The 15,000-nt window shown below is 45.1% G+C and overlaps 2 protein-coding genes across 4 annotated transcripts in view; one reads left to right on the top strand and one right to left on the bottom strand.

Moving 5' to 3' along the window:
• The window catches only part of pkma (pyruvate kinase M1/2a), a 22,670-nt gene extending 17,314 nt beyond the window's left edge, over nt 1-5,356 (bottom strand). Inside the window, exon 1 of one of the 3 annotated variants that reach the window (XM_031568766.2) lies at nt 5,290-5,356. In XM_031568766.2, the coding sequence (XP_031424626.1) occupies nt 5,290-5,336 (47 nt within the window). In that variant the 5' untranslated portion in view covers nt 5,337-5,356. Of the gene's footprint in view, nt 1-70; nt 323-2,643; nt 2,789-5,289 lie in introns of those variants that run through there. The other 2 variants (XM_031568769.2, XM_031568764.2) reach the window with 2 other exon arrangements.
• A 1,908-nt stretch (nt 5,357-7,264) lies between these two features.
• parp6a (poly (ADP-ribose) polymerase family, member 6a) overlaps nt 7,265-15,000 on the top strand; it is a 22,509-nt gene continuing 14,773 nt past the window's right edge. Inside the window, exons 1-3 of the mRNA XM_031569784.2 lie at nt 7,265-7,613; nt 9,985-10,165; nt 13,232-13,309. Of these exons, the coding sequence (XP_031425644.1) occupies nt 10,151-10,165; nt 13,232-13,309 (93 nt within the window). The 5' untranslated portion in view covers nt 7,265-7,613; nt 9,985-10,150. The remainder of the gene's footprint in view (nt 7,614-9,984; nt 10,166-13,231; nt 13,310-15,000) is intronic.

Raw genomic sequence — 15,000 nt, 5'->3', positions numbered from 1 at the left:
TTCAGGTTTTCCCCTCTTCCTGTTGCGTTTCATCTGCCCCCCTTCCAGCCAATCCATGGCTCTACTGTACCTGTAGAGCCTTCTGTGCTTCCAGGGCACCGTCAGGCCCCTGGAGGCCGTCACAGTCCTCCAGAGGAATCCCAGGGTGCCCTCTGTCTCCGCTCCCGCCCGGCCGAATGCGCAGCGAGCGTTGGCGCTCGCAAATGACCGTGCGGAGACTCCTCCCAGCATCTGACCCACAGCTGGTGTCCTGTGCAGGCACCACGGCTCAGCGGCAAATCCTCTTCCCTTCGTATCGGATAAACCTCTGCAGCGTGCGCCAAGCTCCCTCCTCCACACACCCCAAACACCACCACCACCCGCAGGCACCCCACGCCACCAGAGGCTCTGACGCAGCATGAGTCACACGGGAGCGGGGCGAGGGTCCGTTCCTGTCCCCCTAATGTGGCTGCAGACCACCAGAACCTACCAGCTGGCCAGTCGCCTGTAGCTCATGTTACTAGTATTCTCACTAATAATAGCCCACAGCACAGCAGACAGTGAGCACATAAATACACACCACTGGCAGGGGGGGGGGGGCAGTATACATGAGGAGTGCCAGGGCATTAAAAGTGCTGAGTTGTGACCTGCACCTGCAGACCTGCTATCACACACAGCATCACTGAATCTAGCTGAGTCACCCTCACAGCACTAGACACGCATACTGCAGTCCCATACCACTCTCTGGATCGATCTAGCTATGCTGAAAGCAAGGAAAGGATTCGCTTCACACAGACCAGCAAACAGATACACACACACGTTGAGTCAGGTCACAAAAAAACATTACAAATGACTGGACATGAAAAAAAAAACACACACACACACACACACACACACACACACACACACACACACACACACACACACACACACACACACACACACACACACACACACACACACACACACACACACACACACACACAATTATTATATAAAGGAGTGAGACAGGCCTTCCAAATACACATCAGATGCCAGTGACGATGGCATTATAGTTCTCTGGGTCAGTGGGCATTGGATAACATTCAGTGAAGACACACTGAGTTTTGAGCACACATTTCCGTAGTAGTGAGTAACAAATGCCCTGTGAGTCAGTTGTGGAATTTTTTTTTTACACACTTCCTGTATTAGTGCGCAGTAGGGTTTCAATGACATTCTGCTAAGCATCCCCGTGAAATCACCACATGAAACCATGCTGCACCGGAAGTGACGCTCACCCAGAAACCAACAGCCATCACATGCAGCACTCGACTTGGCGAGGTGTTGGTGAATGGGTAGGACATGACTTTAATAAGCACGTAGCCTTGTTGCGGCCTACTCACAAGCGCCGGTCATAGCTTGGAAAAACAAGGGATGTGATTTGTGTCCGCGCAACCTAGTTGAAATTCGAGAGCGTACCTGGACGAACTCGTCTAGGCCTTTGGTTCATTTTGGAAGAGGAGGCAGGGGGCAGTCTAGTCCGCACCCTTCCGTTAATTCTTCACGGAAACCGAATGACCTCGTCTCGAGCAGATGCGAGCCAACAGCAACGTTCGCCTGGCTTACATAACATCACAGCAACATCCCCTACCGGTTCCTTGTTTCAGACTCAAAACTCGCCATTGTATAAGCACATCTCTAACTAGACAAATACACAATAAATACATCACAAATTCGACGCAATGAGAGAGGACGTGATCCACTTGGGGAGAATGCAAGATCTGGGGAGGATAATTTATACGCACGAGGGCATGGAACCCGTCACGTAAAAACGCACCTCTGCAGTGAAATGACTCACACAAGACCTATATAAAAACGAATCAGCCAGCAAAGACTAGCTAAATAATTAAATTGCTACATTTGGTCAACGCCACATGATTATGGAAACAAAATGTAGGCTACCCTCGATTTAGACATTCGAGACCAGGGTTGCATTTATTGTGTCGTCTTTACGTTGAAACTTGCTTGCTACATCCTAGTCTATAGATGAAAGTGTAAACGCAGATGGCTACGGACGTCGCTCCTCAAACGGAGTGCAGTGTGATGCATCGGATGCGCCACAGGTCACGTTCTCCTCTCTGCGTCACATTTTCCTAAGCAGAGACCAGAAGAGCAGAGACTGGCCAATGGAATCCAGCGTAAAGCAAGCAACCACACCTTTGAGGCGAAATCTAGGAATACTCCTCTAAATTCAACATTATAATCGCAACCCAAATGCACTTGATTATGAATGAAGAGAATCTGGCACAGCTATGCTAGCACCGTGTTCTGTAACACAAACACAATGTAACTAGTCTGGCAGTTACTGCAGGGAAAGGACGCCAGCCGGCTTCCTGTATGTAGCCTACCATTTCTCCGCTACAAAAGCAGAGAGCTGACAAACGCAGAGATCACCTGCGTGACGTTACTGGTTAGCCCAACAGTAACGTTAGCTGGCTCAGAAGTAATTCTGTTCACGTATATGGTACGTTACACACCCATTTAGTTTAAACTGTGAACTGTAACGCTAACGCTGAATAATACCATTCAAAGTGACGATACTCCGATTAGCTGTGGTCTTTAACAGCCAAGCAGGTTCGTTTACAAAAGACAACAATTCATGAGAAGAAGTTTTCTAGTACTCACCTCTGAAAAACTGACTGGTAGCACTGATGCGCTAGGACTTCCAGCAATGTGGCTCAAGGTGATATACTTAACTTGCTGGTACTACTTCTTAAGTGAGCGCATCGTGTTCATGCGCAGAGGAGCAAGTAGGTCTTTCCAGAAAAGCAAGACGATGTAATATTTGTAAGACTGCTCATTCAATATTCATATTCATTCATAGTTCATTGTTTTTTTAAATGACAGAAAAGCCATATGCCTTCACGTTTCTGACTAATAGAAAAATATTTTTTTCGCGTTTGATGATGTGAGGGTGGAAGGTTATCAGGAAGACAGCGACACATATTCGGCTCTAGTAGTAGCCAATCACAATTCACGTTCGTATTTCCAGCAGCATGGCTATGGCATGTGACTAGTAAGGATGCAGTAGTCAGTAAGAATGAAACTCAACTATATATCCTGTAATGATACACAGTAGGCTGTGTCCTGATCATTCACATGCAGCGGGACAACAGTAAACTCACTGTAACGATAGATAGGCCTATTTGAATTAGAATGAACATATGGACTAATGTTCTTTTTGTAGGCTCTCGCGCAAGGTGGCTGACAGGCGACTACGTTCAGTAAAACTGAAAACATACAGCTTTTGAATGTCACTCAAATTGTGATTGAGACCACTCGGACAGTGGGAGACATGAGGGGCGCGTCAAAATCCTCTTAATGACATGCACATTCGGCGCCGCACGCACGTACACCAGGAGGGAGACGTGCGCTATTAAAGGTGCCTTATAATCTCAGCGATGACACGGATTTTTCCTATCCCATGACAGCCTAGGGTTAAGGTAGGTCTGAACCAATGTGTTGTGTTGGTAGGCAAGGGAATGAAACGTCACAAGTATAACCCTTGTCCTTGGGCTTTAATAGGCTAAGAAATCTCTCAAAAAACAATTGTGTGCAACAACGAACAGTTTTACAGGCCTACAGTGAGTTGCCCATGCAGGCTCCTGAGAAGGCTATGTAGCCTACAATGAAACTATAAACCACTGCCAGTTCCTGGGCTTCTCCAAACTATGACACATTGAGTCAACCCTAAGTATTTGTGGTGAAACACGTCAATCCTGCTGTATAAAGCAACCGCTCTGCCAAAAAAGCACTCTTAGCACATACTTAAATTGAGCAACACCATACTACACTATTAAACTTCACCTCAGGGTAAGTGAGTCAGGTATAATGTGTGTGCCTAGCCACCATGTTCTCAGAGAGACGGTCTTGCCACACCAGGAACTCGGATGTGAAACTCACTGCCTGGCCCTCTCTACGCCTCAGCTGCTTTTATGAATGGTAATTTGATATGTACACAAACGTAAGGCATAACACCTCCTGGCAAAAACAGCCTTGCTTGCCGCATGTGGACCCGGAGGCTCACTCCAACCTCTGTTGGGATTTGTTTGTAATGACAGACATCCGTAAAGCCCAGTTTATTTGCTCATCGATATTCCCATGTCAGTGTTTTTTTAAAAAATGTAATAGTTCTTCACAGGAGCTGGTTTCAAAATACAAGCTCTGGCTCCCCCATGTGGTGATGAGTGAACACAACCATGCTCCTGATAGAGTCATATTCATTTAGTTAGTAGATGCTTTTTGTTTTCAAAAAGGAAAGCATGGCACATTTTGTGTCAACATTTTGACACATGTTGGATCCATTTTTGTGTCCAAATGTGTTCTCCCTGGGAACTGACCTATTCTGAACTCTCTCATCCATACACTCTGACATTCTATTCAACATTCCTTTAAGGATACAAACTGGCAATACAATTGAATTGAATAGAACTCCTCTGGTAAGTCTCCTGTGTGAACGACAGTCATAGAGGGCCATTGAAAAGACATAGGCGTTGTGGAGGAGGTCAGTTTCTTGCTGACTTGTTGTCCCACATACAGCCGACAGCGATATCTGTTCACGCACGACAACCCAAACTAAACCAATTATGTGCAACTCTGTACAAAAGCTGTATATATTGTGTTATACAAATCACTGTCACAGTAATTGTCCTCCAATGTCTCTTATCCCCATATGAGAAGTGCATCATAATTCTACTAATCAGCTCTAGTCAGATCAGCCACTCAGGTTGTCATTAGCAACACTACACATGCATAGCAACAGTAGCTGCTCAGACTGTTCTGATGTTGTTTAGATGCCACATGTTAGCATGTCTCCCAGTCTGTATGCAGTGGTGTGCAGTTTCCCCGGGCACCTCTCAACACCGTACCCCCACACCAGCAGACATCCTGTGAGCAGCACACAGGAGCTCATCCACCGTACCCCCACACCAGCAGACACCCTGTGAGCCACACACAGGAGCTCATCCACCGTACCCCCACACCAGCAGACACCCTGTGAGCCACACACAGGAGCTCATCCACCGTACCCCCACACCAGCAGACATCCTGTGAGCCGCACACAGGAGCTCATCCACAGGCTCCACAGGCACCACATGCTCCTAATCTCAGTATTCAGGTCCCACCAGGGTGTCCTCCAACGAGCTCCGACTTAACCACCCCCCCACCCCCTCTCCTCCTGCCTCCCACCCACCTCCAGCACCCACCCTCTTGCCCTCTACTGCCCCCTACTGCCCCATACCGCCCCCTACTGCCCCCTACTGCTAGACTTACCTGCATTCCACCACTTTCCCTCCTCTGCTGCTGCTGCCGCTGCCCATACCAACACTCCTCTCTCTCTTTCTCTCTCTCTCTCTCTCTCTCTCTCTCACTTTCTCTCTCTCTCTCTCTTTCTCTTGATATCTTTCTATCTCTTTTTCAAGGCCTCTCACAGCCGTGCCAGTTCACGGCTTCCTTTGGATGGCCTCCTCTTCTTCTTCTACTTGCTGCGCGTCTCCCTTCCTCCCTGATCAGTCCTACGCGCGCTCCCCCAGGTGAGGGCAAGCCCACAATCCAATCAGTCCAATCAGTCCCTGACTGCCAAAGAGCATTAGTGTGTGTGTGGTTGTGTGTGTGTGTGTGTGGTTGTGTGTGTGGTTGTGGTTGTGTGTGTGTGTGTGTGTGTGTGTGTGTGTGGTTGTGTGGTTGTGTGTGTGTGGTTGTGTGTGTGTGTGTGTGTGTGTGTGTGTGTGTGCCGGTGCCTCGCTGGAGATCCCACAGCAAATCCCACAGTTGCACTGAGAGGACTGGGCTGAGCAGGGAGAGAAAGAGGGAGAAGGAAGCTGTGAGTGTTCTTGCAAGAAGTGCACAGTCATGTTTTATTCAGCTCTTTCTGTGTTTTGAAGCCCGTGCATATCTTTCATACTGTGTGTGTGTGTTCTTAGCGCCACAACCCTAGTCTGTGTCAATGAAAATAACTGTTTACCTAAGCAAAGCTCATTTTTTTTATACAGCTTATGAGGATAGGTGTTAAGCAATGGAAAAACAACATTTCCTGCGATGGAAGTTTTTGCTTGTCCCCTTGCATTTCCAGAAGCACATTTATGTAACTCTGACCTGTAAAACCATTCACTCATGCCTAACTGAAGAATAGCCGGCAGAGGGATGTGGCTGCTTGTAACATTAAACCATTCAGTGGAAATGGTGGTGTGTGTGGTGTGTGTGGTAGCGCTTAACTTGCACTTCAGCAGTTACATTCCTGCACTTCTTTTTCCTTTCTAGGTCGTTTTTCGAATTCTTATGTAAAGTAGTATTTATTGTTACACCATGTTTTTTATTGCTCTTAGCTTGACTGTTCTCTCCCTTGTACGTCGCTTTGGACAAAAGCGTCTGCTAAATGTAAATGTAAATGTGTCTGCACGGACAGCATTTCTGGGCATGCATAACGACTTTAAAGGGAAAACACACACAAAAATGTAATGGCAGATTGTGAATGTCCAAATGTTTCCCTAGAAGGAAGCGGAGAAGACAGAAGTGGTTTTAGCGTTGTCATCGTCCCTGTCCCCTGCAGGTGAGTCACTCAACAGAACGCTGAACACTTTGTCTTTCCAGTAGCTAATCCCTATCTCTGCCTCTCTCTTCCTCTCGCTCTCTCTCTCCCCCTCTCTCTGTCTCTCTCCCTCTCTCTTCCTCTCTCTCTCCCCCTCTCTCTGTTTCCCTCCCTCTCTCTCTTCCTCCCTCTCTCTCTCTCCCTCTCTCTTTCTCTCTCTCTCTTCCTCTCTCCCTCTCTCTCTGCCCAAGGGTCACTACTTACCCGAGTTTGCTCAGTTAAGCAGGTGAACTGGGATTAAGGACAGGCACTGGTTTGTATCTAAGCATCATTTAGCCAATGCCGTTTCACAAGGGACCAAAAGTTTGGAATGTGACCAAATGGAGGGGTGGCTGTACCAGATGATAGTCCTGGAAAAGCACAATCAAATTAGTCATACACGTGCACACATATGTACTCTCTCTCTCTCTCTCACACACACACAAACAGCCTACATAAGCCTACAAATATTTCATATTTTTAGAATTTTTTTCACATTTTTGCAGTTTTTAAAATCTTCTTTCACACAAGAGACATAAGGTTCACACACACAGACACACATACTGAGAGCACACTGCCATTTTCCTCCATCTCTATTTCCCCTGCACCCCCCCCCCCCAGCAGCAGCAGCAGCAGCAGCAGCAGCAGCAGAGACACCCCAGTCAGCTGCAGGTCACATGACTCCCTGCCTGGCACCGAGTGAGCATGCGCAGGCTACGCTGTGTTGTCAGGCAAAAAATAAGACGGCAGTAGTGGCAGCACAGATCTGCAATAGATAAACATACAGCCCTGTCGGGAAGAGGGAGAGAGAGAGAGAGGAAAGCTAACAGTGGATAAAAACAGTGAATTCAACCAAGCGGTAACATGGTGACTTTGCGGTTGAGCGTCTCCGAGGTGTTATTTTAGAGGGGGATGTGTGTTTTGTTGTAGCGGATTGCCGGAGCAGATACAGATACGGAAGCGGAGCGGGAGCACCATCAGCATCAGCCCCCACCCCCACCCCCCTCCATCCCAACCATCTCCTGAGGAGGTAAGAGCGAAAGGATGGGGAACGAACGAATGGAAGGATGGTAGGGGAAGTGGTGGAGGGACTGTTTGTGTTTCTATCGTGTGTTTTGTGTACGAGAGGACAGTATTAACGACGTACATGTCCGTGTGTGAGGCAACAAGAGAGATGCTGAGGACAAGCAAGGCCGTTTGGGGGGGGGGGAGGGGGGGTGTAGAAGAGAGGGACAAGGGGAGGGAGGAGAGGAAAAATGGAGGGAGGGGGGGTAATATACTGGTATGAGGTAAGCGATGATGATGGCAGGATGACAGGTGTTTCTTAAATACGGCGATGTCTTTTACGTTTTTTTTTTTTATTTAGTGAAATAGAAATCAAACAGCTGTTGATATTCATGTGGCCTTTGATGTGGAATTATAAAATATTAGACACGGATGCTGGGGGGGTGGGAGGGAGGTCGAATGGTGCCGTGGCAGCGATGGTTGTAGGGCTAGGATGGGGACTTCATTTCGAGGGAAATTTAGGCAGAGGGGACTGAGGGCTGAAACAAAATGGCTAAAAAGACCTGAGTGTGGAGGAGAGAAAGAAAGAGAGAAGGAGGAGGAGAGAACGAGAGAGAGAAGGAGGACGAGAGAGGGGGGTAAAAAGCAACTGGATTTTTATTGACTTATATCTGACAGGAAAGATGTGTCTGAATTATGGCTCCCAAGAAGAGTTTCTGTTGTTAGAGGTTTGGTGTGTGTGTGTGTGTGTGTGTGTGTGTGTTACATCAAATGTTGTTTAGATTATTTGACAGAATACAGTTAACAATAAACACTTAATTGATCTGATGCTGCATTTGAAGTACTTTCCTGGCTTTTTGTACAACATTGCTCAACAGTATATGTTGATAAATGACATTAAATGACATCAGGACTAAGCGTCGGACCTGGGGCGACAGGGCCTTTTCTGCCGCTGCACCCTCCCTCTGGAACGACCTCCCTCTCCCCATCCGCCTGGCTCCCAACATAGAACTATTTAAACACTCCCTCAAAACCCACCTGTTCAATCTCGCCTTCACCTGACCATCCTGTTCAACCTCGCCTTTACCTGACCATCCCCTGCTCCCTCCCCTCCACTAATAGACTAGTTGCTACTTTTCTTTTTCATATAATGTTCTGTTTGTCTGTTTGTCCGACCCTTTTTGTTATATTTTAGTGTTGTCTTGTCATGCTTGTCCTAAAATGTCAAAGCGACTTTGGGTATATAGAAAAGCGCTATAAAAAATTGAAATATTATTATTATTATTATTATTATTAAATGCATACAGGCTTATTGATATTCCTACTTAAGAATAACAACAATAATAGTATGTCATTCTTTAATATAAAGACACAGATGATAGCATAAGCATCAGCATCAGGCAGAATTCAAGTTCATGTCTGACAATATGAATGTTTACATTTTGTCAGATTTCTGAAAGTGTTGTTCAGTTGTTTTTTTCCACCTCCTCTCTCCAGCATGAGTTAGTAGTTCTCTGAGCTCAGGTGTGTGGAGGTCTTCTCATGCTATTTGGGTTGGGTAACACTTGGACTAATGCAGGAAGCCATATGGTTTGATGATGTCCCCTGGAGTTAAAGCACACAGATGGCTGACCGAGCAGACCATACCCAGTAGTAGAGAGAGATCCTTCATTTTCAAGCCACAAAACTCCATCAACCTCAGTAGATTTGGGATTATACAGTATATATCTGACCTAAACCACGTTGTAGTTGAATAATTGATAATGTAGACATTTGTCACAGATGTAAACTAATCGAATAGAAAGTTCTGTGAATGATTGATAATGTAGACATTTGTCACAGATGAATACTAATCGAATAGAAAGTGCTGTGAAGACTTGTTATGTCATTTGTTTGTACATTCTTATATAATCTATGTTCTAATCAGCAGTGAAGTTTTGAATATGTGACACAAACATCTTTTAAATAAGATCTACATTACTAGCCTCAGAAGCTTAACCAAATCTTACTTTTTCACTGTTATATAAGTAACTGATTTTCAGGGAATGTGTAAATGTCCCTACAGTAGACGGAGGGAGGGAGGGAGAGAGAGAGAGAGAGAGGAAGAGAGAAAGAAAGAAAGAAAGAAAGAGAAAGAAAGAAAGAAAGAGAGAGAAACAGCCTTACTCCCACACACCCGCCACAGTGATTAATGAAATCATGACATAAGGCAGAGACGGCTGTTGCTAGGATACATGGCAAGGTGGAGTGCAGATAATTAAAGTGTGTATGTGTGTGTGTGTGTGCGTGTGGGGGTGGGGGTGAGGGTTGGTATGTTGCAAAAGAGATGGCACAGAATCTTTATTTTGCCACAGAACCACAGAAGGATATCCAAAGAATCTTCTTTTTCCCCTCAGGCACGGAACAGGACACCACAACCTGAGTGTAAGACCCTGAAGGACCTGACTGAAGCAGAAGAGGACCCCACTGGCAACTAAAACCTCTGGACGTTGCTCCATCTCACTGGAGCTTTTAGCTGGAATGGATGCGAAAGGCCTGAGCCTGTCTGATCAACCACAGTGAATGGCAGATTCAATGGTAAGAGGCCCGGCAACAAAAGGATGCACCACAGAAAAAAAAGAGTCTATTCTTACGGGTCCATTACTCAGAGGATCACAGCGCATGACTGAGTGTTTCATGTGCTTAGGTAGAGTATAAATAGAGTTTGGTAAGAAACACACACACACGAAAACACACACTGTACTGTCAGTTTTTCAGCTGTTTTGCCTTAATATGCGTGACATTGGGCATGAAATACAACAGGACATAAATAGCTCTCAGCATTTTCAGCCTGAACTCAGAGTCCCTGCCTGGAGGGGGAGTGTTGTGTGTCTGTCGGCATGATGGAAGTGTTCTCCTGAGAAGAGAGAGGGGGAGAGAGAATGAGAGAGAAAGTGAGAGTTAGGCTGAGAGAGAAAGTGAGAGCGAGAGAGAGGAAAAGAGTGACTGAGTGACTGAGTGACTGAGTGAGAGTGATAGTGAGAGAGAGAGAGAGAGAGAGGAAGAGAGAGGAAGAGAGAGGAAGAGAGGGACTGAGTGACTGAGTGAGAGTGATAGTGAGAGAGAGAGGAAGAGAGAGAGAGAAGAAGAGAGAGAGAGAGGGAGTGAGAGAGAAAGACACATATATACAGTCAAACAGAGGAAACAAAAGAAATGGGACATTATGGAGACACAGAGTACTGTGGGAGCATTAAAGTTATAGAGAGTATAGAGTTAATACTGTGGGAGCATTAGAGTTATAGAGGTAATACTGTGGGAGCATTAGTGTTATTTAGAGTATAGAGTTAATACTGTGGAAGCATTACAGTTATAGAGGTAATACTGTGGGAGCATTAGTGTTATTTAGAGTATAGAGGTAATACTGTGGGGGGATTAAAGTTATTTAGAGTATAGAGTTAATACTGTGGGAGCATTAAAGTTATTTAGAGTATAGAGTTAATACTGTGGGAGCATTAAAGTAATAGAGAGTATAGAGTTAAAACTGTGGGAGCATTAGAGTTATAGAGAGTAGTCAGCCGTTAATAGACTTCACTGCAACACTTTCATTAGAATATGCATAATGTCTCTTCTAATGTCTCAATTCTAGTTCTGTAAGACATGCTTGTTGATCAGTTAATCAGTTTTGTCTAGGGATGCCGATACTTCGTTAAAATACTCGTACTCGTTTTGAATGGCCGATACCAAGCACCGATACCACTCATCAGTATTTCACTGCATCAAACTGGCCGGGCTATGCTGACACAAAATGTGATTTATTGTCCTACCTGTCCTACCACTCTCTGCCAGACTAGTAAGTAGCTTATTTGCCGTCTTGTGTTGCATTTGCTTGATGTTTGACTGTGTCATAGTGTCAACGTATTTCAGTATACAGGTTTCGCTAAATTTAGCTGCTAGCATCTCGTTAGCGATTAGCAATTCCGTTGAGCTGCCTTAACGGCGATTTGGGCTCATTTTAAGATAAATGACGACGACAGGAGTAAGGCACAGTGTAAGATCTGCACTGCTACGGTGTGGAGGGGCGGAAAGGAAAGTACTTTGTTTAACACAAGCAATTTCATTAAACATCTGAAGACACACCATAGTGCTTAGTACACAGAGTTCACTGATGCTAGTGGCACAAGACCGAAGCAACCAATCTTAACTGACGTCTTGCAAAAGAAAAAAACGCGCACGCACACACAGAGAGAGAGGTAGAGAGAAAGACTGTGCCACATGTGATTGTTTGTGTACTTGAGCAGGAGATTATTCTGATCCTTTTGTAACTGAAATGTGCTCTTGTGCTAATCTAGTAATAGTTCTGTTCACTTTTTGTTAAGCAGACTGTGTTGTTAACTATGCAGCACATTGAATTGCCTTTATCTGGTTATATTTGCATTTTGTCTCGTGATGATATTGTCTGTTTGAAGGCTTTTTTGTGTGTTAAAACCAGAAAGCTCTGTTTATTTTTGGCTTGGGATAGCCTTCTGTTAATTTTGTACTATAGGCTTGACATAATCTGCAGAGGATAAAATAAAATCTGCCTCCAAATTAATTGCACTTTCATGGAGACCAAATCTAAGAAGTATCGGTATCGGTACTCGGTATCGGCAAGTACACAAATAAAAATACTCCTACTCGTATCGGTTTGTAAAAAAGTGGTATCGGTGCATCCCTAGTTTTGTCCCTTTCTATTTTAGAATGACATATATATTTTAATGTATGTTGAATAACTATTATAATATTATGACAAGCATTGAGATTATTGCAAACAAAATGCAGATGCTCTGGAATGCTCTGTGCAGGATAGGAATGTCCATCTAAGGGCATATATGTGTTTATTTGTGCAGGATAGGAATGTCCATCTAAGTGCATATATGTGTTTATTTGTGCAGGATAGGAATGTCCATCTAAGAGCATATATGTGTTTATTTGTGCAGGATAGGAATGTCCATCTCAAAGCATATATGTGTTTATTTGTGCAGGATAATAACCTCCATCTAAAAGCATATATATGTTTATTTTTGCAGGATGTCCATATAAGAGCATATGTGTGTTTATTTGTGCAGGATAGGAATGTCCATCTCAGAGCATATATGTGTTTATTTGTGCAGGATAAGAACCTCCATCTCAGAGCATATATGTGTTTATTTGTGCAGGATAAGAACCTCCATCTAAGAGCATATATGTGTTTATTTGTGCAGGATGTCCAACTCAGAGCATATATGTGTTTATTTGTGCAGGATAAGAACCTCCATCTAAGAGCATATATGTGTTTATTTGTGCAGGATGTCCATCTCAGAGCATATATGTGTTTATTTGTGCAGGATGTCCATCTCAGAGCATATATATGTGTTTATTTGTGCAGGATAGGAATGTCCATCTAAGAGCATATATGTTTTTATTTGTGCAGGATGTCCATCTCAGAGCATATATGTGTTTATTTGTGCAGGATGTCCATCTCAGAGCATATATATGTGTTTATTTGTGCAGGATAGGAATGTCCGTCTAAGAGCATATATGTGTTTATTTGTGCAGGATGAGAACCTCCATCTAAGAGCACATATGTGTTTATTTGTGCCGGATAAGAACCTCCATCTAAGAGCATATATGTGTTTATTTGTGCAGGAACTCAAAGGCCAGTACTGGACTGATGAGGAATCTGACGGAGACAATGAGTCGGAACAGTTCCTGTACGGCATCCAGGTGAGAGAGGACTCCACTGGACGCACGACCAATACACACTCATAGACATGCACACGCAAATGGACATACACAGAAACACACACTCACTCACACACACACACTCTCACACACTCACATGTACATGAACATACACATACACTCACTCACACACACACACTCTCACACACTCACATGTACATGAACATACACATACACTCACAGACACTCACAGACATGCACACACACACACACACTCGCAGACATGCACACGCAAATGGACATACACAGAAACATACACTCACTCACACACACACACACACACACACACACACACACACACACACACAGACACACACACACACACTCACAGACACTCACAGACAGGCACACACACACAGAGAAACACACACACACACACACACACACTCACAGACATGCACACACACCCACTCACATGCACATGCATGCCCGCCCAGAAATGTGTGTGTGTGTTTGTCTTAGTCTCCAGCCACAGGCTACAAACACCTTACCAGGCCATGACACTGTGTGGCCTAATCTTGCAATCAGATTCCACAGAAGCACTCTTGTGTCCCGAGGACCAATCAGATTCCACAGAAGCACTCTTGTGTCCCGAGGCCCAATCAGATTCCACAGAAGCACTCTTGTGTCCCGAGGCCCAATCAGATTCCACAGAAGCACTCTTGTGTCCCGAGGACCAATCAGATTCCACAGAAGCACTCTTGTGTCCCGAGGCCCAATCAGATTCCACAGAAGCACTCCTGTGTCCCGAGGACCAATCAGATTCCACAGAAGCACTCTTGTGTCCCGAGGCCCAATCAGATTCCACAGAAGCACTCTTGTTGTCCCGAGGACCAATCAGATTCCACAGAAGCACTCTTGTGTCCCGAGGCCCAATCAGATTCCACAGAAGCACTCTTGTGTGCCGAGGACCAATCAGATTCCACAGAAGCACTCTTGTTGTCCCGAGGCCCAAGGCTGTGGGGCCAAATCAAGCTGGATCTAAAATGCACATGTCCCCAAGGCTGCCACCCAGGAGCACAGCATTGAGATTAAAGAAAGACGGGATTGTTGGTCCAATCTCCAGTGCCTGTCACGGACTCTCTCTCTCTCTTTCTCTCTCCCCCTCTCTCTTTCTCTGTCTCTCTCCCTCTCTCTCTGTCTCTCTCTCTTACTCTCTCTCTCTCTTTCTATCCCTCCTCTCTTTCTCTCTGTGTCTCCCCCCTCTCTCCCTCTCTCGCTTTGTCTCTCTCTTTCTCTTTCTTTCTTTCATTTTGGTCTTCTCTCTGTGTCCATCCCTTTCACCCTATTGTCAGTGCAAGTGATGTCCGTCCTCTCAAAATCCTCAAAAAAACCCTTCCTTTTAAAAACGAAACTTTAACTTGGCATCAAGGCAGACAAAGCCCATCGCCCATCATAAGGCCACCTAGCCAGACCAGGCCATAAACACATTCAACTCCTTCAGCAAAAGCAAAAAGCTGACATACCAATGGGACACGTGCTTGACCATGCAGATGGACACATGCATAGCCTGGGTATGATCTCATTCTGTCGGCTGGCATGGCAGTGGAGTATTCATATGGATGTATGAAGCTATGTTATTACAGTATATATGTTATTAGAGTATACAGTATATGTTAATAAGAGATGATGTAGTTATTTAAGTGAAGGTAGGGGTTTCTGTCTTGTAGGAT

Source organism: Clupea harengus, chromosome 6, assembly GCF_900700415.2.
Source record: "Clupea harengus chromosome 6, Ch_v2.0.2, whole genome shotgun sequence".
Lineage (NCBI taxonomy): Eukaryota > Metazoa > Chordata > Actinopteri > Clupeiformes > Clupeidae > Clupea > Clupea harengus.
Note: the sequence above shows the minus strand (reverse complement) of the source record. Positions and strands in the feature narration are given on the sequence as shown.